We start from the raw sequence: 20,822 nt of genomic DNA, 5'->3' as shown, positions 1-20,822 counted from the left end.
TATGTTATTTAAGTAAAAGTATGTAAGTATAATCAGGAAAATGTACTTAAAAGTATTATAAGTATAAAAATGTCCCCAGTGACAGCTATACTATAATATATCATATCATTAGATCATTATCACTCATTATAAAGTTAAAAGCAGGATGTGACTGTTGAGGTGGAGCTCATTGTAACTATTACTTAATGATTATTTTCATTATGGACTAATCTGCTCATCATTTTCTCCATTAATTGATTGATTGTTTGGTTTGTAAAGAAAGTGAACACAATGACGCAGAGCCCAACGTCACACCTTCACAATGTTTGTTTTGTCAAAACCAAGTTATATTTTACAAATCAGTTTCTGTCAATCGACAAATTGACTCAAGGACTAATGGTTTGAGTTGAGTCGTATAAACTGTATTCTTCATGTTTTGTGCGAGGAAATCTTAATTTGTAAAGTACCTGACGCTGTCAGACACACGTGGTGGAGTAGAAGTAGAAAGTAGCATGAAAAGAAAATACTCAGGTAAAGTAAGAGTACCTCATATTTGTACTTTAGTACTTAAGTGACTGTACGGAGATACATTTTCACCTCTGCTTGGATGCGGGATGAACAGAACAAAACCACGTTTTACATCTCAACCTTTTATTTCCAAATTTGTCACAACACATTCATAAGGCCACCAGCTCACTGCACATTCAGGTTGGAATCAGATAACAGGAAACAAAGACATCCAAAAATATGTTTCTTCAATATAGAATCATATAAAACTGTTTTCCCTCCATTTTCAAAGAGAGCAGATGAAGAAGAAGAGGACGAACACAGACATATTTACACGACTGCAACATTAATGAAACACTAAGTCAGGATGCAGTACAAACATGTTATGTTTTTCAAAATAAAAGCATAGAAGTTGTTGACCATCTGTAGGAATGATGTCTGAGGAATACTGTTCTTTAAATACAACAGAAACAAAAAGTGTAGTTACGGGTAAAATCCTTTCATATTATCTATGAAATGCTTCTTTAAGTTCCCACATTTCATAAGAGAAGAAGAAGACAGTACAGAGCACCAGAGGAAGGTTACAGCATGTCTGAAGTAGTGCGTATAAAAGAAGTCAGGAGTGTGATCAGCTGTCATATTACAAATATAAAGAGCTATTATTCTGCTTTAAAGGTTTTCAATACAAAATTCAGAGCATATCTATCGCCTCCACACGGCGACGGCTGAGCCGGCGGCTAGCGGTGCTAACAGCGCGAACGACGGCAGCAGTGCTGACAGAGGAAACGGTGTTTTACTGAGAAACCGCAGGTCGGGACGGCGTTATCAGCTGTAACCGGTCAACAAAGCACCGAGACGCTCAGATTACGACACAAACAAAGAGAGAGTGAGTTGTCATCTGCTCAGGTAGACATTACTCCACTATATCTTTACAAAGAACAGAGTTCTGCTATATTGATGCTCCGAACATCGTAAAGAGAACCTTTAAGAACCAAAACAACCAGCAGTAAACACCTGTTAAAACATCAAAGGAGTGCGTCATTTGTTTAAAAGTCCTTCAGTAACAGCAGGAATGTTTCCAGATCTTTAAATTTAAACTGAATGAGCTTCATTTAAACATTTGAACGTCTCTGTGATTCATGAAACTGAACGCATCATCTTTAAGGCAAGAAACCGAAAACCTGTTTTGTTTTGTGGAGACGATGGCAGAATGTCAACACTCAAACCGAACACTTTAGAGCTGCTGGGTTCAGTATTTTATTTATTCATTATATTTGTTTGTAAGTGATCTTACAAACAAATATCTTAAATCTTTTTGCTGCACATTTAAACACAGTTAGAAGTCATTGAGTGTAGTTTGAGTAAAATGTGCTGTTGAAGAGGGTTGTGCTCAAATGTTTAGTCGACTAATCCGCGAGACGAACAGTTTAAACATGTCTCCGAGTTAATAAAGTATAATAAAAAAAATGGATTAATCATCAATGAAATTGATAGAGAAAATAGTACAGATGTTATTCAGAGATATGTGTACAGATTTTGGGTTTAGCGTTAATGTGTCAGGTTCAGACCCGCCTCCCGGCATGACGTTGGATCAACCAATCAGCACAAAGCAATGTTGAGATTAGGAGGTGTGTGTATTTGTGTCGGATTATGACAAAATGTATGTTACTGGTGCTAACATAGTAACTCTCCCTTTAACCCCTCAGGGTGTTTTCGGACATCAGGACTGCTTTGTGTCAATATTAGATGATAAAAACTACGATGAAGTACTTTAATTTGTCAGGTATTTAATTCACTGCAGTAGACTGTCCTGTCCGGGCGTTTTATCCAATTTCTCAATAGATTCTCCCGTGTTTGTTTGCAACTCCTGCGTTACTAAAGTGAAACAGCGATGACCCGAACTCAACAACAGCTGCTGTAAACAAAAACAAAAACAACAACAGAGGTGTGAAGGAATGTGAGGTGTCAGTCTTCTTCAATAGCGCCTTCATGTTCCAACCGAACCGTCGTCCCGTCTCCGAGGCTCAGCAGAAAATTCAGGAGTCCCTCTCTCCTCCAACAGCTACCCGAGAGCTCGTCTCCGCAGTTTCAAAGTAAAAGTCTACGTCCTCAGGCGTAGAAGATAAGTTCGGGGATCTGGCCCCCTTGCACCCCGGTGCCGTTGGTGCTGTCCGAGGAGCACTGGAACTGGAAGGTCACTTTCCCACACTGCACCTCTGTCATGCCCTCCTGGCCGAAGTAGCTGAGCTCGTTGCCGTCCAGCACCACGCTGGCGGTGTAGAAGGTGTCGGGCTCGATCTGCACCGGGTAGTCGAAGGACACGGGGAAAGTGCTGCTGGAGCCGTCCGAGAAGTACTTGATGTGCCTCTGGGCCATCGACACGCCCTGGCGCTTCAGCTCGATCTTGGCGCTGTACTCGGCCGAACCGCAGCTGGAGCCGTACAGGCCGAAGCCGGCGATGAAGACGCGTTTGTCCACGGCGAACTGGATGCTGTCGCAGCGGCCGCGGTACCGCCACTGGTTGCTCCGGTAGGCGCAGGACTGGAAGCGGTGGCAGCGCTGCGGCGCCAGGCCTTTACGAGGTTTGGTGCAGAACAGCAGTTCGGGCTTGTTGGCGGCGGTGTACCACAGGAAAATGTCGTTGGTCTCGTTGAGCGTGAGCACGCCGGACTGCGCCGCCCCGTTGGCGAAGTCCTCCAGGACCATCGTGGGGATGCGGATCAGGTAGATGGCCTTCCCCAGCATCAGGCGCTTGTTCTCGATAGTCGGCGTCAGGTCTTGTCTTTGACACTCGGCCTCGGCCCAGTTCAGCGCCGCCTCGAACACCACCATCTCTTTGGCGTTGAGGGTCTCCCGCCGCAGGATGCTCTCCAGCGTCTGGGTGTCGATGTCGCAGAAGCCTTCGGAGCGCAGGGCGAGCTCGGCCTGGGCGTCGATCACCTCCCAGCAGCGCTGCATCAGGTCGGGCTCCTCGAACAGGCAGCTCTGAGACAGCAGCACACAGGCGTTCTTGGCGCTCAGGCTGGTCTCCAGGAAGTTGACACAGGCCCGGGCCAGGTGAGGCACAATGTACTTTTTGGCGGCGTAGAGGGTGGCGAGCACGGTGTCAGCACACAGGTCGATCTCATCACAGTAGATGTACCTGAGATGGTAGAGGAAGGGATCAAACCTACATTTTGCTCATTTCATGGCGCAGTACAATTAGGTCCAAACACCTTTAGCTGGTACTTTTTATATTGAGAAGTATGAGTATTTGTTTTGTGTGTCTTGTGTCAAAGACACGCCCACACTGCACCATCACTGTCCATGAACACTGAATCAGAGGTTGACATACTTCAGCATGGCCAGGAACGAAGGAGGCTCCACGTCGGGGATCCGGATCTCTTCCTGGTCCTCCGCTAGCTCTCCATAAAACATGGCGTGGAACACGGAGCTGCCGACGGCCAGGACGTACTGACGGAGCAGAAGAACAACATGGACGACATAAGAGACACGACCACCTCTTATAACAGATACAAATCTGACTCACTCACTCAGGCCTTTAACATTGGACTACTACTTGTAAAATTCACATTTCTGTCAGATATTTGGTCCTCGGCCTGATTTTTATGACTGAACTTATGAATTTTTAACAATTTGTTATCATAAGATGATACGGTAAACAAGTTGTAACCATCCGAAGTTTGCCTCTCGGCCTGGTCCGAGTCAAACTTCTTTGGTTGAAACGGTTGGAGAGTGTCGTGCGGTGGGTTCTACCTTATGTCCCGGGACTCGCTGCGTCCCGCCAGGCGGCCCCACCACAAAGTGAACATCTGCCATTATCTCATTGTTGAACATGACTGAATTCCTACAAGGACACAAAACATTTTATCTTACAATATGAAAATAAAAGAATCTTTGAATCCACACACTAGAACATCTAAACTTCTGGTACATGTTGCTCAAGGTCTTGTTAAATAAAGTTAAAAGTAACAGAAGCGGTATATTTTGGGGAACAAACACTCAGGATCTGTTGTTTAAAATCAAGTCCTCTAACGGTTCACATGTAGCTGTAAAGCTTATACTTGGTTAAAAGGTCCTCTGAGACAAACGCATAAATAAATCTGACTTGACTCATTACTTTTACTTTGGTGGAGCCAAGCAAAGAATGTTTCCTTATTTAAAAAGAACAAAAAAGGAAATGAAGAATCATTGAATGATTCTTAGTGACTGTTCATGTAGTTTCTTCTTCTTTTCTTTTTTTAAATACCAAACAATGACGTCACCATTAGAGCTCCGTGGTGTTTTCTTCAGCTTACTTTTGATTTTAAGTAGAAATACCATCGTCTAAAAATACGCCATTACAAGCTAAAGTCCTGATCTCAAACTTTTGATTATTATCAGCAAAATGTACTGAAATTATCACAAGTAAAAGTGACATTACTGTGTTTTATCACTCACAAATACATGAAGTTTGTCAATGTGGAGCCAGTTTGAGATACTTTGTATACTGCTGGGTAGATTAGTAGTATAATTCGGCATCATATGAACATTTTGTTACTTTTTAGATAAAATAACATACATGTGTCTAATAAATGTCGTAAAAAGTATACTTCTCAAGTAATATTTCTCTCTGAAATATAGAGGAGAAGTTAAAGTATATAGTAGCATAAAATGGAAATACTCCAGTAAAGTACAAGTTTGTATACATGTACTGGGTACTTCCACCACTGACTATACATCACAGCTGAGGTGTTTTTTAGTGACAGATGAGTGGAACTCAAGAGAACCAGTTTCTGTACAGTCCTGGACCAGGATAACAGCTGACAACATGGCCTGTCTTCTCCTGGTGACCTGTCAGCCTCCAGCACTATTTGGAGCAGAGCGGGTTCAGACCGACCTCTCTCGGATGGTCGGGAACAGGCCCTGCCAGCTGCAGCAGCCCTGTGCGGCGGTGGTCCTGTTGTTGTTGGTGAGGTTCTGCTGCTGGATGGAGGAGGAGGTGGTGCTGCTCGCTGAGGCGGAGGGGACCAGCTTCTTGGTGGGAAACAGCTCTGCAGCCATTATCTTCCAGTCAGACTGCAGGCCGGGTCATGGCAGCTCCGGGGCCCGGCAGAGTCTGGAGAGCACTGCCGAGAAAAGTGATTTATATTCAGACACTGAAAAGAGCCGCAAAACTTCGCTTAAAAGTCTGGATTTTACGATGTTGTTGAGCTAACTCAACGTTAACCAAGCTAGCCACACACCCAAGTCCTTTAGACCAGCTGCTTAACGTTACACCAATCAATCCCGACTATATATATAATATACAGTCAACATAATTGAGTATAAAACACATAGTTAGCTTGTCAACGTCCAAAACCCCGGATGTGTCTTTTTAGTCTTAACTTTAGCATGTTCATGCTAGTTAGTTAGCTGACTAACAGTTAACTAAAAGGCCATTTTTTCGAGTTAATTTCTCCGTCAGCGTTAAACTAGTTGATGAATAACTCAGTATCCACTTACTTTACTGTTATGTGGACGTTTTTATGATCATATCTTCTCTTCACATCACGCAGGTTTTGAGTTGTTTGACAGACTAGCGGCTCAGCTTTGTTTACAGTAGCTAGCTAGCTTCTTCTGTTAGTTTACGGCAGTCAACTCATTAACGGCACAGCGCTGCCACCTGGTGGCCGGAAGTTACAATGACACTTAGCTGTTACTGAAAATAACTGGTGTCCCCCTGTTTATAATACTATAATACTTATTATACAAGTCATTCATAGATATTCTGACTTGTTCATACTGTATATGTTGCATATAAAACTAAAATAATAAGAAAGTATAATACAAAGTGTTGATCAGTATGATTCCATTTATTTGAGTTTGAATTTAGGCTTAAATTTGATGAGTAAAAATACTTTAGTTTTATGTATTTTTACCTTTTTTTCTCACGTTTGTCTGAGGTTTATTTTATTGTCAGTACATTTAATTATTGTAGGTTTACTTTCTACTTTTGTCTCTATATTATTCAAATGTCTTCCATAATTAATTTTAATGTTTTTTCGGTGAGAAGCTTTAATAATGCAAAAATTGCTCAACTTAAATTAAAGACAAATTCGTTGCGAGCAGCTTCCAGTGAGTGTGTTGCTGTAGTTTCAACATGAGGCTGTAATAAAAAAATTAAAAAAAACTAAACAAACATGATGATATACAACATATTTCTTTATTGTTGTTACTGATAAATCACTCTCCCATTTTGAAAAACAACCCAACAACAATGGAAAAAAAAAGGAAACAACACCTGTATGTACTTTATGTACAGCCAGATTAGCATCTATAATCTCTCTTTAATAGTTTCACTGTACACATTGAAGGACAACAATCATTTACAGGCAAACTGAACAGGTTTTATTCAGTCCGAAGGTTCAGCTCTGAAAACAACAAAATATAAATCTGACAAGAGTTCAGCTGCCTACATCACGACTGATTAGTGTTACTGCTTATGTAGTGTGGGTGACCATAGTCAGTGTAAAATGGTAAATTAGATTAAATTAATGGAAAACACGCCGATTCTATTGCTCTGAAAGTGAAATAAAGTAGACGGATGTGAATAGAGTCTGGTATTATTGAGGTTTATTCTGATTCAGCTCTTGTCGGAATATTCGAGTACGGAAATAAACCAAAATATGGAGCAAAAAACACCTTTATTTTATTTAGGCTTTACTTTCATTCATTTGCAGACAGGAGTGTTATAACGGTCACGTTTCTGCAACGCCGGGATTAACAAACAAACAACCAGACTCTATTCAAAATCATCACAAATCTGTTTCTGTCACTTGCAGCACAGTCCCAAAGTGATTCTGCTTATTTCCTGCATCCACTCAATGTTTCCTGTCACTTTAAATCAGCGGTTCCCAAACTTTTCTGTTGGCTCACGGCCCTTTAAAAAGGGCCACACAAACCCTTTCGTCTCAAGTGATGTTCAACTCTCTCTCAAATCATTCCAGTTGTTTTGTTTTTTTGAGGTCTGCAGAGATCCAGACTGTAGCCGAGTCTACAAATGTTCTGGATCTAGTGTAAAGAACATTTGCTGTTGGTTGAAAGCTTTAGTACGTCCACAAGAAGCCAGCTTTATCTTTTTCTCTCCGTTTTGTTCCTCTGTACATGTTCAAATATCATAAATATTATTGTAAGCAGAGAAGAGTGTTATGGGTAATTGCAGAGAGTGCATCATGTGCCCCTGTGAGTCTCTCTCATTGGTTGATGGAACTTTTCCAAATTTGTCGGACTGGACAAATATGAAAAACACCGCTCTCTTGTGTATTTTATTGTGGGGAGATTCTTTAGTTGTTTTCGTCAGGATTTGAAGCAAACGCTTTGGATACAGACATTTCAAAAAGTGCCAGAATCAAAGTGTAATGTGTCGTATCGTCACATTAAAACAGCTGTTTTAAAGGAACAGTTCACACCAAAAGGACATTTCTGCCACTGAGCTCAGACTGAGATGAGGTGAAGCACCAAAACAACCAGACTCCACACATTTCACAGGAAAGCCGCGTGTTTATACGTGTCGCATAAATAAAGTTTGATCTTTCGGCTCAACTAGACGTCGGTGAATGATTCGCTGACTTGCTCACTTTGCGGTTAAAATGTCCCTTAAATTACACCACATTTATAAATAGATCTGCTGCGATACTTAAAAACTGTACACATATCCGATTACCCTTTTTACACCGTTTACGTTAAAAAGAAGAGCAACACAAACTCCCCAAAAGTTTCCCTCCATCCCACGAACACGGCTGCGTTTTTGAGATGATAATTTGGTAAAAAGCAAAAACAAAGTGTTATGTAGTGCTAAGAGGTAAAGTCATGTATAAGTACTTCTTACAACACCAGCAGGAACCCCAAAGGAATAAACTTCACTTTTCAAGTAAAACAGAAAACACGTCTTTAAAAAAAAGAAAAGGTCTACTTGTATCTTTACAAGTCTGTCACCAAACACAAAGAGTCGTTTAAAAAACTAGTAATCGCTCCAAATAATGTAGTAATAATAATAATGATAATAATAATTACACAAAATACAATATCTTCAGGCAGTCAGCATAGAAAGCGTTGAGGGGAGCTCGTGTGCAGTTTGGGAACTAAACAGCTGTTACTAAAAGTGTTGCACTACCGTTATTGCACAACAAAATGAGCTAATTAGCGTTAGCAACAACAACTGTCAGGTTTAGTAGGAAGCGTCTCGTTGTCTCGGTTCAATCTTTTGGCTTTAAATTTGGCGTCATTAAGTAATTAATAAATACTTTACGTGATCAAAAGTAAAACAGAAAAATGAGAAAAGCTTCACTGCAGGTTTTTTTTCTCTCTCTCGCTGCAGTTTGTCACAAATCTTCGACTATAAATACACAGTAAAAAAGCAGCAGGTTTTCAAACGGAGCCTCGCCACCACAACGTCGATCAAAACTAACGAATCAGAAGAAATTCAATCCTAAATATTTGGCCAAGAATTAAAACCTGAAATATTTCTGTTAATCCAGATTCATTTGTTGTTGTTTTTTCTACCTATTTCCCTTCGGAGAGAAGCTCTTGATTTGATCTAGAGCCATCAAAGTGTCACATGACAGCAGATGTGTGGGGTTACATGTAACCGGTGTGTCTGTGCATGTTTGGTGCTCAGGTGGGAATGTGGAGGACACAAATTACCCTGTGTCGACTTTAAACGCTACACCAAAGAGCGGCAGCACAGTGTTGTCGAATTATTCAGACAGGAAGTTTGACAAACCGTCCAATTCCTGATGTTCTGCCCCTCAGCAGCTCTCCTGCTCTTAAAGGGCCAGTGTGTAGGATTTAAAGGGTTCCATTGGCAGAAATGGAATAAAATACATGTTTGTATCAGTGTGTAAATCACATGATACGAAGAATCATTGTGTTTTTGTCCGCTGAGAATGAGCTCTTCATATCTACCAGCGCCATGTTTCTACAGAAGCTCAGAACGGACAAACCAAACACCGGCTCTAGAGAGAACCTTTCGCGTTTTTACCTGAAGGCCACCGTAGTTCTCCGACACACTTGTGAACGGGTGGGGTGAGCGGTCGGGTATTCAGTTGATTGCAATCTGCAACCTCACCACTAGAGGCCTCTATATCCTACACACTGCTCCTTTAAACTCACAACTCAAGGCATTTGCTGCTGCCAAAATCCATTGATTTGCCATCACAACCACGACACCGATTTCTCTTTTTCTATGGCGAACCACAGCCGACTGTGCAGAAAATAAAAGCATGAAAATGAAACTCCAGCTAATTGTCTGCGAGTGTTGTCGCTCCAACTATATGAACGGAGGGACACATCTTCTCTGATGAAAGGCTTTCTCACTTTGAAATAAAACTCTTCCGATGTTTGTGATCTGACCTGCTGAGTCTCTGTCACTGTGACTGTGACTGTCCACCCAGCACAAGTGCCACTGATTCCAGACCAGTGACCAGACCTCCAGACCTTTACAGGATCTCCAAAATCAGACTGAATCAACGTCTTCCTCAGGCTGCGGGCAACGACTTAAACGGGAGAAAATTAAAATTACACCAAATTAAGCAAAACTTCTTGTGCAGAGTGGGATCTCATCAGAGCGAAATGAGGGGATTTAGTCTTCACTTGTTAGAAAATGAAACATTTTGAAGACAGAATTGTATTTTTTTTTTTATTGGGTCGTTACTTTTCAAAAAAGTCGATCTTCTCGTGAACGAAATAAATTTTCCTCAACACCTAAAATAATTCATGTTGTGAAGAAAAAAGGCACGTTAATCATGAACAATGTTTCGAAGCAACATCAGCACACGCTGGCTGTTTTTACTGGAGTGTTTGGGGTCAGTGATGGCGGAGAGTTTTTATGTTAAAGAAAAAAGAATTCCAGCTTTACTAAAATGTACCGAGAGTTCCTGTTTATTCATATTTTTTGCCACTTCCTGTTTTCATTCATCGTCTCATCCAGAGGTTTGTTTGTTTCGGGACCCGGGCCAGCCTAAGTCCGAAGAGGGGGGGGGGGTGAATATTTGACAAATCTTAAAGGAGCAGTCCACGGTAAACAGTCACCTTCAGTTTTCTGCTTCCTCATCCAGACTCAGAGGTGGAGACGAACTCCACCCTCTCACTTCTCGTTGCCGCTCCGCCCACTGTTGTTTCAGGTCATACGAAGACCTTGGCGAGCGCGTCGGCCCCGGCGCTGCCGATGTAGCACTTGGTGGGGTGGAACGCCACGTCGTGGATCGACTCCTCGGACTTCTTGCGGTGAGCGGTGAACTCCTGGATGCACGTCTTGCTCTCCATGTTCCACAGACGGATCGAGCAGTCGTGACCTGGGAGGAAGAGAGAGAGCCAATGAGGAGGGAGGACGGTGTAGATCAGGTTCAGGGGGGCGTGTCCAGGGAGCCCAAACCCTGATTGGCTACCTACCCGGAGAGAGGCGGGACTTAAGTTCGTATGTTGTTGTTGTTGTTGTTGTAGTGTCGATTTTTGTAGACGTTTTGCACAATTTAGTCCACACAGGATTATTTATATACATTTTGTTGGAATTTTATACTATGACTGTATTCTTACACGTTTTATTTTGTTACTTTCACTGATTATTTTTACGAATAAAAAATTGCCACCAATTAAATGTTTACATTTTTAAAAACCATCAACAGTGATATCTTCTGCATACAGAAAATGTGCCAAACTGTGGATTTTGTGAACGAATACTTAACCGATAGCGATCTTCTCATCCGGCTAAGAGAGTAACTAAGCGTATTTCCCAGCACTGGTGGAGACCGGTGTATCAATCTGAATATATATTAAATATCATTTTTTGGGAAGTTGTCAGACAGCGTGTGATCGAGTACTCACTTCCAGACATGAGGTAAAGTCCGTTTGGATCCACAGCGAGACACGTGACCGAGTCCAGGTGAGCAACCATCGAGTGGATCAGTTTACCTTCAATTCAAAACAGAAGAAGAAAAATGTCGCTTTGATACAGATTTATACGAAGAGAAAAAATAAAACACGGTGAATCACAATGAGTCACTTTTTATTGAGGCGTATCAAAAAGACAAAAGGACTTCATCTCTTGTAATCCACGTTGTAAGTGTGAGGTAATGCACACAGTACATTGCTGAATATGTTAAATGTTATTTTGTTATTATTAGGTTACAGTGGTCTGCAAACTCAAGCTGAGATAACCCTGATGATGTCATGGTGATGTCATCAGACTTGACATACTGTACCTCCTGCTGAGCCACCAGACGATTATACAACAGTATTCTCGAGCTGAGTGGGATTATTCATGACAAAGTAAACAGGATTCGACAAGTAAAATTGGGGGCGTGTTGCTTTAAATGTAACAGAAAAGCCTCCTCTGCAGCAGCTGGTGGTGACGATGATGATGATGGTGATGATGTAATGTTACCTGTGTTATTATCGAAGAACTGGATGTGCCGGTCCTCCTGAGCTGTGATGGTGATTGGCAGCGTGGGGTGACTCAGCACTTTATTGATCTTGCACGGAGCTTCTGTGTGGAGGCGGACGTGAGAAGGACAACATTAGCATTTCAATACAATCTTCAGTCCATCAGGACTGAGAGCACTTTGGAGGAGATGGTTTCCTCTCATGGCCACTGCAGGAAACACAGACTCCTAAAGCATCAAGGGAACCCGCTGCAGGAGAGGTTTCACTTTATCTCTGTACAAGTAAAGTTATATATTTTTATTACAATAAACACGTCATCAATCCAAACCAACAGTGAATGTATCGTGTGTGTTTTAAAGCTTTATACATCTTCTTCCTCTGTGTCGTAGAGCTCCATTGTAACACATCAGTGAGCTGTGTCACTGGGTGACATGTTCCTTCATCACCATGAACACACACACACACACACACACTGTAGTTTATTTTGACTCAATCACACACAAACCGTCCTGCTGTCACAAACACTAGAGCAACAAATGTGGATTCATACGCCGCTGAAGATAGTCCCCAACTTATGCACACTTTCCTCCTGTTTGTTTGATTAAAAACTACAGTGACAGCTGTTTTAGGAAATTACTGAGCCTTTTTTAAACATGAAACTACATATTTGTGTTTTAAAAAATGTGCGTCTTCAGAAGGAACCATTAGTGATTTTTTGACCGTAATAAAAATACAGAATAATGCCAGACTGATCCCGTCATGTGGACAGAAGAAATGTGAAGAAAGAAAAGATGATTTTCAGTTTTATAGCGTCTTAAAAGACATTTTGCACTAAACTAAATACATAATAAGATGAACAAAAGCATTTTAAACAGAGTTCAGATCCTGTTGTTAAGTCAAAGATCAGTACAACAATGTACTCAAGTAAAAGTATTGTATCCAGCAGTAGTCTGTTATTCAGCTGTTTGTGCAACCTTGAGGTCTAATTATCTGACTTCTCAGCCTCAGATGGATCAGTACTGATCCGATCAGATACCAACTTTTCCCTCCATTAATGGAGGTCGCCTCGTTTGGACTCGTGTGATTGGTCGGTTGATTTACCTGGCGGTCCGGCAGACTCCAGCTTCAGGACGAGCTGCTGCGTCTCCATGTTGAAGAGTCCGATGTGGCCGGTGGTGAAGGACGTCACCATGTGAGCCGACTCGCTGCTCACCAGGTCCACCGACGTCGGCACGCCGAGCTCTGACACAAACACGGGCAGCAGAGGTCAACCGTGTGAAAGAGACACCGATGAATCAAGTAAACGCAACTGTTCAAATGTGGAGATACCAATGTATACACTGGCTGAGTACTTCGTGATGAGTATTCTTTGGGATTTTTGTAATATTGTCGCATGTTACGAGTTACAAATCCAGTGGTGGAATATAAATATGAACATTTTCTCAAGTAGGTAGAAAAGACTCTGAATATTACGCCCTCTTCCAGCTCTTTAATTATGTTTTTCTTAATTACCTCAACATCTACAGCCCTGAAATGCAGCATACACAATAATGCAGCAGTAATATTAATCCAGAAACATCAGATCAGAACATTTTACTGCACAAAGCATTTACTTTACGTACATTTTGCTGATACTACTGTTGTGGAAGATTTCTGAGTTTTTGTTCACAAATCAATAATAAAGTCTAGTTTTGCTACTTTTCCAGTAGCCATTTTCCTTAATAGATGACACGTAAGTTTTCGAGTTCACTGCGAGTTCACATCGAGGAAAATGCATATTTTACCATTACACTACTTACAAACTAAGTAAAAGTAAACTTCAGTTAATTTTAAATGCAGACCTTTTACTTGTAGTGGAGTATTTTCACAGTGTGGTATTAGTACTTTTACTTAAAGGATCTGAAAACGTCTTCCACCGCTGTTGAAATCAGAAAAATCAAAATGTATATATAGAAAAAGAAAATCTTCATTTAGTACCAGAGACTTTCACTTTTTTACGTTATCAGAAGGCAGGGATGGGAACCGAAACCCGGTATTAAAGGGACCCGGTGCTAAATTCATAAAGACCTTAATAAGCTCCGACTAGTGGTTTTTATTAATACTTTTTAATGTTTTGGTGGAATTTGTTATCACGCTGCAGCGAGTTGTCAGGATTTCCTGTCCTGAAGTAAAGTTAGTATTTTAACCACAGGAAGTCATCATGATTCATCCACTGGGGACCGTGAATGTGCACACCCTCTGATCGTTTCCTGCTGGACCAAAGTGTTGACACTGATCTCTTTACCGGCTAACAGTAACAAACCCACTGCGTTTCTCACCTCCTCTCTCGTTGAAAACAGCGAGAGACGGCGAGATGTCGGCGGCGTTCCACAGCCGGACCGTCCCATCAGCCGAGCAGGAGAGGAGGCGCTGGTGGGCCGAGCTGTAGACCACACCCCACACCGAGTCTGTGTGGCCGCACAGCGCCCCCCGCAGGACGGAGGGCTCTGCGGGGAAAAAAAAAACAATCAAACGTGAGGTGTCAAGAATACACTTCCTGCAACAGCCGTCCTAAATGATTGCTGGGACGTACCATACAAGTCGTAGGGGTCAATGTTGGGGTTGGGGGTGTTCCAGCTCTGGACGGTACCGTCCACCCCCCCGCTGAAGCACTGCTCACCACTCGAGCTCATGGTGACGCACAGCACAGCACCGCTACATAGGGGGGGAGACATCTTTTACTTTAACAACGTTTCATACCAGTACCCAAACATCTCTGTATCAAAATTAAATAATATGTACGAGTGCTGTTTGCACAAAAAACATTTTTAAGACTTTTAAGGAACGAAAGTGAATATTATGACTCGACTTTTAGGATTACTCACGGATTTATTCTGATAGTAAATCAGAATTCTATATTTTTGGTAATTTTCTCATATTTTATTTAACTTTTTTTCATGGAATTAACCCAAAATGTGTCTTAAACTCGAATGTTGTGTGAATGTTCTGGTGCTGAGCTCAACCTCTGGCCTGTAAATTGAGCTGTTTTCTATAAAGTAATTGTAAAGTAGAGTAAGATATCAGAATATGTTTAATACTCAAACAAAGATGTGTAATAAGGAGTATGACTTGTGTAACGTGCAGTACACAGTTTTGTGAACCTTTACAAATGGGTAAAGAGGATCTCACCTGTGAGCTCTGAATGTATAGATGGGCTCCACGTCTAAAGCAGCACATCTGGAGGATTATAAACGCAGAACAGAGTTTGTATTAAGAGAAAACACTAAAACATGATCAGATATACGATTAGAAAAACAGAAACAAAGGCCCGTCTCTCGTATCAGACTGCTTCAGATCACTGCAGTTGAGGTAAATGAAGTATTTACAGCGTACGATTGAATTAAATGTATTTTACACTCACTTCTTGGCGGGCGCCGTCTTCTGGAGGTTCCACAGTTTGAGGGTGTGATCCTCGGAGGCGGTGACCAGGACGGGCTCCACCGGGTGGAAGGCCAGACTCCGGACCGAATCAAAGTGGCTCCGCAGGGTGAACTTTGGGTTCCAGGTTTTCCTCAGAGCGTCTGTGTTGTTGGTGATCTGAGGGGCAGAATCCACGTGATGATGGTGGTTTGTAGCCTTCAAAGCAGAATGACACAACTCTACATTATCAGAGATCTCTAAAGCAGTGAGAGGAGATCAGGAATGTCAACAAACATTCCTGATCTCAGGTATGTTTGCCAACACAACTGGAATGTAAAGGAGACCTCACTTGTTGCTGTTTGGGAGAAAGTTAGGCTGTCATTTCTTGCTTTTTCTGCTAAAAAACTAAAATGGATCAAATGGATATCACAAAATAAAAAAGTTAAATAAAATTGAAAGTCCTTACAAAGTGAAAAAGATTCAAATGAAAAACATTCAATTGAAAAAATGTTGAAAGCTTAAAGGACTAGTTCAACATTTTAGGAAACACACTTTGGTTCAGAGCGTTAGACGTTGATGAACGTGTCCGTAGATAAATGAGGCTCCAGCCAGCAGCTGGTTAGCTTAGCTTAGCATAACGACTGGAAACAGGGGGTAACAGGTAGCCTGGTTCTGGTCCTGGTCCGAAGGTAACAAAGTCCACCAACCAGCGTTTCTAAAGCTCACTGATGTGTAACAGGTTAGCATTTGTTTTATTAAATTAGTGTAAAAATGTAAAGTTTTGTTTCCTCAGAGGGACGACAAGACTCGAGGAAGTCTCTTTAAACTTAAAAAAAGTGTTTTTCCAAGTATTTCTTAAAATGGGAATAATAATAATAAAATGGAATAGCTGAAATGAAAATGCTTAAATAATTAAAGCATGTAGCTTTTTATGTGATTTATCATTTTTCATGAGGTCAGGGAGGCCTGACGGCTGGAGTTCGGTTCTGAAGCCGTCTGGCTGCTAAAGAGTTCTTTGTGGGTTTTCTTCACTTCTAATCCTCTGTAAACAGTCAGACTGACGGTTTGTTTTACTCACGTCGTACGCCAGGCTGTCGGCCTCGTTGGCGACCGTCAGTCCGGCCAGCTCTCCCAGTCCCAGCTCGTTAGAAACCGCCTCGTCCACTCTGCCCATTATGAACGACTTCCCAGACGACGGCAGGAATGTCATCGCCTCTACGGAGACAAAACAGGCAGCGGGGATAAGAAAGACCTTCATGAACGACATTATTAATAACCAACTAATAATGATAAGTCGGTGCAGAAAACACAAGTTGGTTCACAGAACCAGAAGTGAATGCAGAAGGAGGGCAGGTTACCGTCTTCAGGGCGCCCCACTTCTTGCTCATTGAGTCTGGGTACACTGGGGCGGGAGGGGGGCGTTACTGGCGTCTGCATGGAGGGCTCCTCATTATCCCGCAGGTTAGCCAGCATGTCCTGGAGCCGAGACCGGTTTGGTCCTGGAGGAGGAGGAGGAGGAGGAGGAGGAGGAGGAGGTGGAGGGACAGTGGGAAAAGAAGAAGGAGACAAGAATCAGAAGAGGAAAACAGAAAGGCCAAGTCAGGAAAAAGGCAGAGGAACAATGTAAAGAAAAGGAGAGAGATGGAAAAAAGTCATCAGCACAATGGAGGCAAAATAAGTCTTATGAGTTCATATTGTCACAAAAGAGAATAAAATCAACGTGAAGGATGTAAATAAAGCAGAAGATGCAGCAGCAGCAGCAGCAGCAGCTCTGTGCAGGATCGAACAGAGGAGATGAAGGCAAATAAAACCAGAGAAACAACGTGACAGTAAACACAGAAATAAGAAGAAGAAGAAGAAGAAGAAGAAGAAACGTAGAGGAAATGTACCGGCTGCTGTTTGGTGAACTGCAGACAGTGAAGAAACACACAGGAATGTTTAGAGATGCACTCATATCGTTACCAAATATCATCACAATTCATCAATATCAGAAAACTGCACGACTGTGCCATTATGTCAACAGCATAATCCAATTAGAGAAAAGCCAATTAAAGGATGACGGATCTCTCTCTGGTGCTGATAAATGGATTTAAACTCTAATGCTTCCCTAAGAATCAGAGTAAGAGATCAGACTAAATGTGATGGTGTAAAGTCAGTGCATTCTACGATCTACAAAATAAAAAGAAACGCGAGGATATTAAAAGAGGAACACAAACGTAACCAAGACCAGAGCTTTTCTCAAAGGAGACAAAACAAAGGAGGCGGAGAACACAGGGAGGACAGAGGGACGTCCACATCAGTTCACTCCAACACTAAACACCTTTAAACCTCCGAGGGACTCTGAGACAAAGCAGAGTGAGATCAGAGAGATGTCTAGCTATGAACAGGTGGTTAAAGTGAGACTTTAAGGGTTGTAGTGTTGGTGAGGTAGAATAAATGTGCTGGTATGTTTAAATGTTTATGAATAAGCCAAACAGATCAAAAGTGAAGTGACTGCACAACCCTGAACACAAGCTGTCTGAGTTTATTGTGACTAAATGTGAACTAATTGGCTTTCTAGATACTAATAAACATCTGAGAATGCTGAATAAAATATTTGTCAGACTGAGAGGAGAGAAAACAGAAAAAAACAAAGTGATTCAAAGGAACAAAAATAAAAACGCAGGATGAGGAGAGCGGATGAGCTGCAGGCCTGGTACAGGACTTACTCTTTACCCCCTTCTTGCCCTTGCGCTCCTTCCTGTACCGCTCCTTGAGCTGGGCTATCAGTTCCTGGTCCACGTCCCAGGCCACTTCACCCAGAGGAGACTCTTCCTTCTCTACAGGCCAGCAGGGGGAGGAAGAGGAGGAGGCGGAGGAGGAGGAGGAGGAGGAGGAAGGTGGGGTAGAAACCTGTTATAAGTGTCTGTATGCACTACGACATATCCAACTTGACTTTGACAAACCTACTGAGGCAGATGGGATGAGGAGGAAGGGTTTTTAATTTTCACAACCTGTTTCTGGGTCTTTTGTAGTTTTGGCCAAAATTTCTTTCAGTTGTGATGTGAATGAATACTTAAAGCTAGGGTTGGTCATGTTGAGAAACTAGCACGAGTATGCAAACTAAATAGCCAGCAAGAAGCAGCAGCTTGCTCCAAAAGTCACTAAATCTTGCAAGAAAGTGGCCAAGTCTTCAACACTGACAGTCCGTCTCGTCAGGCCTCCCTCTAAAGCCCCTCCCCCAAAGTTATCATCATGGACGTACACAAAGAACATTGTCAGAACATTTGCTGCTGTTGGAATGTGATGAGGATTTCAACAAATACAACAAAAAATGTTTTTGAAGAATATTACCAACCATAGCTTTAAAAAAAAGCTGATTCATTTTCTTTCCTGGGAGCCAGATGAAAAGATCAATCTTATGTTCGTGTGTTATGCACGGAGTCAGGACGTGGTTAGCCTAGCTTAGCATAAAGACTGGCAGCAGGGGGAAACAGCTAGCCTGGGTCCGTCCAAATCAAGTCCAAAGTGAGCTTTAGAGGCGATGGTTGGCGAATTTTTTTAAATTTTGGACTGATGCAGTCTTTATGCTAAGCTAGGCTAACCACTTCCTGACTCCAGTTAAAACATTAATGCTCATCTTCATTCTTACTTCCAATCAATACCTTTGCAGCTAACCGACGGCCAAAACTACAAAAAAAAGACCCAATATAAACTTCCTGTAACTTTCAGCCTTTAAAATTGTATTGTGTCTTTTGTATCAGTATATAAATACCACGTAATGAGCAATGTGGGACGGACACTGTTAATAAACATGTAAACGTCATGAATACTTTTAGACTCCGCTGAGGCTCCGCACAAGAGAAACAAGAGGAACACCAACACAAGTCTCTTCTGGTGTCAAACAAACACATATGAAACAAATACGCTGTTGAATGTGGGAACACAAATGGACACGAGACAAAACAGAGTGAGATATAACAAACAAGTAAATTTAAAAAAAAGAACAGCCGGCATCCAAATGAAACTGTGACGGTTCTCTGCAGTTCTGGAAAGTGAGATGTTAACGCAGGAGAGCGACTCTTTCTCATAAAGAAGCCACAAAAACCTTTAAAGGGATAATTCAGCTGTTCTGCAGTGGGGTCGTATGAGGTACTTCTACTTACGAGGTGTTTTTAATACAGTGGATGGAGTTTTGAACACATATCCACTCTCTCTGCTACCCTCAGGTCTTCCAGCAGGTCCTTTCATAGGCTGGGGCCCTCAGTTAGATGAGCCTTTTCTTTTTGGGTGTCTAGAATATGTTTTGCTGCTGACCTCGTCCACAGCAGGACATTATTTTGTCTCTACAAACTCCACCTACTGTAGGTAATACACGGACTATGAAGTACCTCATACAACCACACTTCAAAGCACCTGAACTATCCCATTAACAGGGAAGCAAACACCATTTCACCAAAACGGTCACATGTCTATCACGGATGGTTTTGAGACAAAGATGTTTTAAATGTTAAATTCTGTTTTTTTTTCTCCCAGGCTCCGTGATTTTTTAAATATTTGTTTTGCAGATCAGAGGGCACAAGAGCAGATCCAAAGATGAGAAACTTGCAGAAACAACACTGAGCGGGAGTCTGCAGGATCTGCTGCTGCCGTGATAAACAATGGGTCTCATCATGCGTCCTCGCAGCCCGGGGCGAGTGATGCGTTTGGGTTGCGGAGGCGGCGTGGGGTTCAAGAAGAAAAAGCCTTCAGAGACGACAAGCGTGTTTCATAAGGCAGCGGCACGCGGCCTGAGACTGGTTTTAAACTGTGGAGGGAAAAGACTCCAAACAACGGCAGCACCAGAGGACGGTCAGAGGAAATCTACAAAGATGGTTCTCCTCGCCCCTGAGTGTGTGGTGAGACCTGCCGCGCTGAGTCAGCACTCCTTTACAACTATCTGGACGGTGAAGTGTTGAATCACCGACTGCGTGGGGGGGGGGGGGGGGGGGGATGCTTCTATGTCGTCGGCCGAACGACACTGAATGCGTTGCTAGGAAACAGTAGAAAATGGAGGATTGTTGAGTAAACTGCGGGGGCTGCCGGGTCGCCAGCCGAGAACTTTATTTTGTAAAGAGAGTTGTATTTATAGATTTACTGTTGAGAGGAAATGCGTCGGCCTTGTGCTGCAGCTCACAAACATATTCCTTCTGAGATGATTTAATTCATTAGAATTCTACACGAAGCAGCCGGACCTACTCCACAGAATACTCCTGTAGATTCTACTCCATCTCAGAAGACGTTAAAACTCAGAGAAATCCCAAATTTTAACGTCCGCTTTCATTTGGTCACACGTCAATGTCGTCACATCCCCTTTGTGCAGCGCCAGCGCTGTGCAGGTTTAATCCACATTTCTACGATACACTTTTTAGATCTTGGATGTTTTTCACTTCATGTTTTAACCGGATGAAGGATTCTAGTTATCGGACGTCTGGATCTCGATTTATCAGAGAAACAAGCTGAGCGAACGCTGTTTTCACCGGTTTTAATCACCTCCGCGGTGAAAACCTCCTGAACGA

The 20,822-nt window shown here is 42.3% G+C and overlaps 2 protein-coding genes across 4 annotated transcripts in view; both read right to left on the bottom strand.

Moving 5' to 3' along the window:
- Positions 1 to 613: 613 nt before the first annotated feature.
- On the bottom strand, positions 614 to 6,104 carry LOC142949850 (BTB/POZ domain-containing protein 3-like). The gene is made up of 5 exons (XM_076091697.1): positions 5,971 to 6,104; positions 5,366 to 5,594; positions 4,243 to 4,333; positions 3,821 to 3,939; positions 614 to 3,628 (listed from the first exon to the last, which is right to left on the bottom strand). The coding sequence occupies exons 2-5, from the start codon at positions 5,527 to 5,529 to the stop codon at positions 2,596 to 2,598; spliced, it is 1,407 nt and encodes a 468-aa protein (XP_075947812.1). The 5' UTR covers positions 5,530 to 5,594; positions 5,971 to 6,104; the 3' UTR covers positions 614 to 2,595.
- A 547-nt stretch (positions 6,105 to 6,651) lies between these two features.
- The window catches only part of LOC142949848 (striatin-like), a 36,058-nt gene continuing 21,887 nt past the window's right edge, over positions 6,652 to 20,822 (bottom strand). Inside the window, exons 8-18 of one of the 3 annotated variants that reach the window (XM_076091691.1) lie at positions 17,994 to 18,104; positions 16,644 to 16,784; positions 16,364 to 16,500; positions 15,287 to 15,501; positions 15,055 to 15,102; positions 14,459 to 14,580; positions 14,205 to 14,372; positions 12,988 to 13,128; positions 11,888 to 11,989; positions 11,329 to 11,415; positions 6,652 to 10,799 (exon numbers count right to left, since the gene is read on the bottom strand). In XM_076091691.1, coding sequence (XP_075947806.1) covers positions 10,630 to 10,799; positions 11,329 to 11,415; positions 11,888 to 11,989; positions 12,988 to 13,128; positions 14,205 to 14,372; positions 14,459 to 14,580; positions 15,055 to 15,102; positions 15,287 to 15,501; positions 16,364 to 16,500; positions 16,644 to 16,784; positions 17,994 to 18,104 — 1,442 coding nt within the window. In that variant the 3' untranslated portion in view covers positions 6,652 to 10,629. The remainder of the gene's footprint in view (positions 10,800 to 11,328; positions 11,416 to 11,887; positions 11,990 to 12,987; positions 13,129 to 14,204; positions 14,373 to 14,458; positions 14,581 to 15,054; positions 15,103 to 15,286; positions 15,502 to 16,363; positions 16,501 to 16,643; positions 16,785 to 17,993; positions 18,105 to 20,822) is intronic. The other 2 variants (XM_076091692.1, XM_076091693.1) reach the window with 2 other exon arrangements.

Source organism: Anarhichas minor, unplaced genomic scaffold (assembly GCF_050575085.1).
Source record: "Anarhichas minor isolate MPS153535 unplaced genomic scaffold, ASM5057508v1 ptg000014l, whole genome shotgun sequence".
Taxonomy (NCBI): domain Eukaryota; kingdom Metazoa; phylum Chordata; class Actinopteri; order Perciformes; family Anarhichadidae; genus Anarhichas; species Anarhichas minor.
This window is presented reverse-complemented; position numbering and strand designations above follow the sequence as displayed.

Excerpts from the sequence above, each read along its gene's own strand:
- LOC142949850 (XM_076091697.1), bottom strand. The coding sequence starts at position 5,529 with ATGGCTGCAGAGCTGTTTCCCACCAAGAAGCTGGTCCCCTCCGCCTCA. Across the intron at positions 3,940-4,242 it reads AGCGAGTCCCGGGACATAAG|TACGTCCTGGCCGTCGGCAG; the intron begins GTAGAACCCACC and ends CTGCTCCGTCAG. Across the intron at positions 3,629-3,820 it reads TCGTTCCTGGCCATGCTGAA|GTACATCTACTGTGATGAGA; the intron begins GTATGTCAACCT and ends CTACCATCTCAG.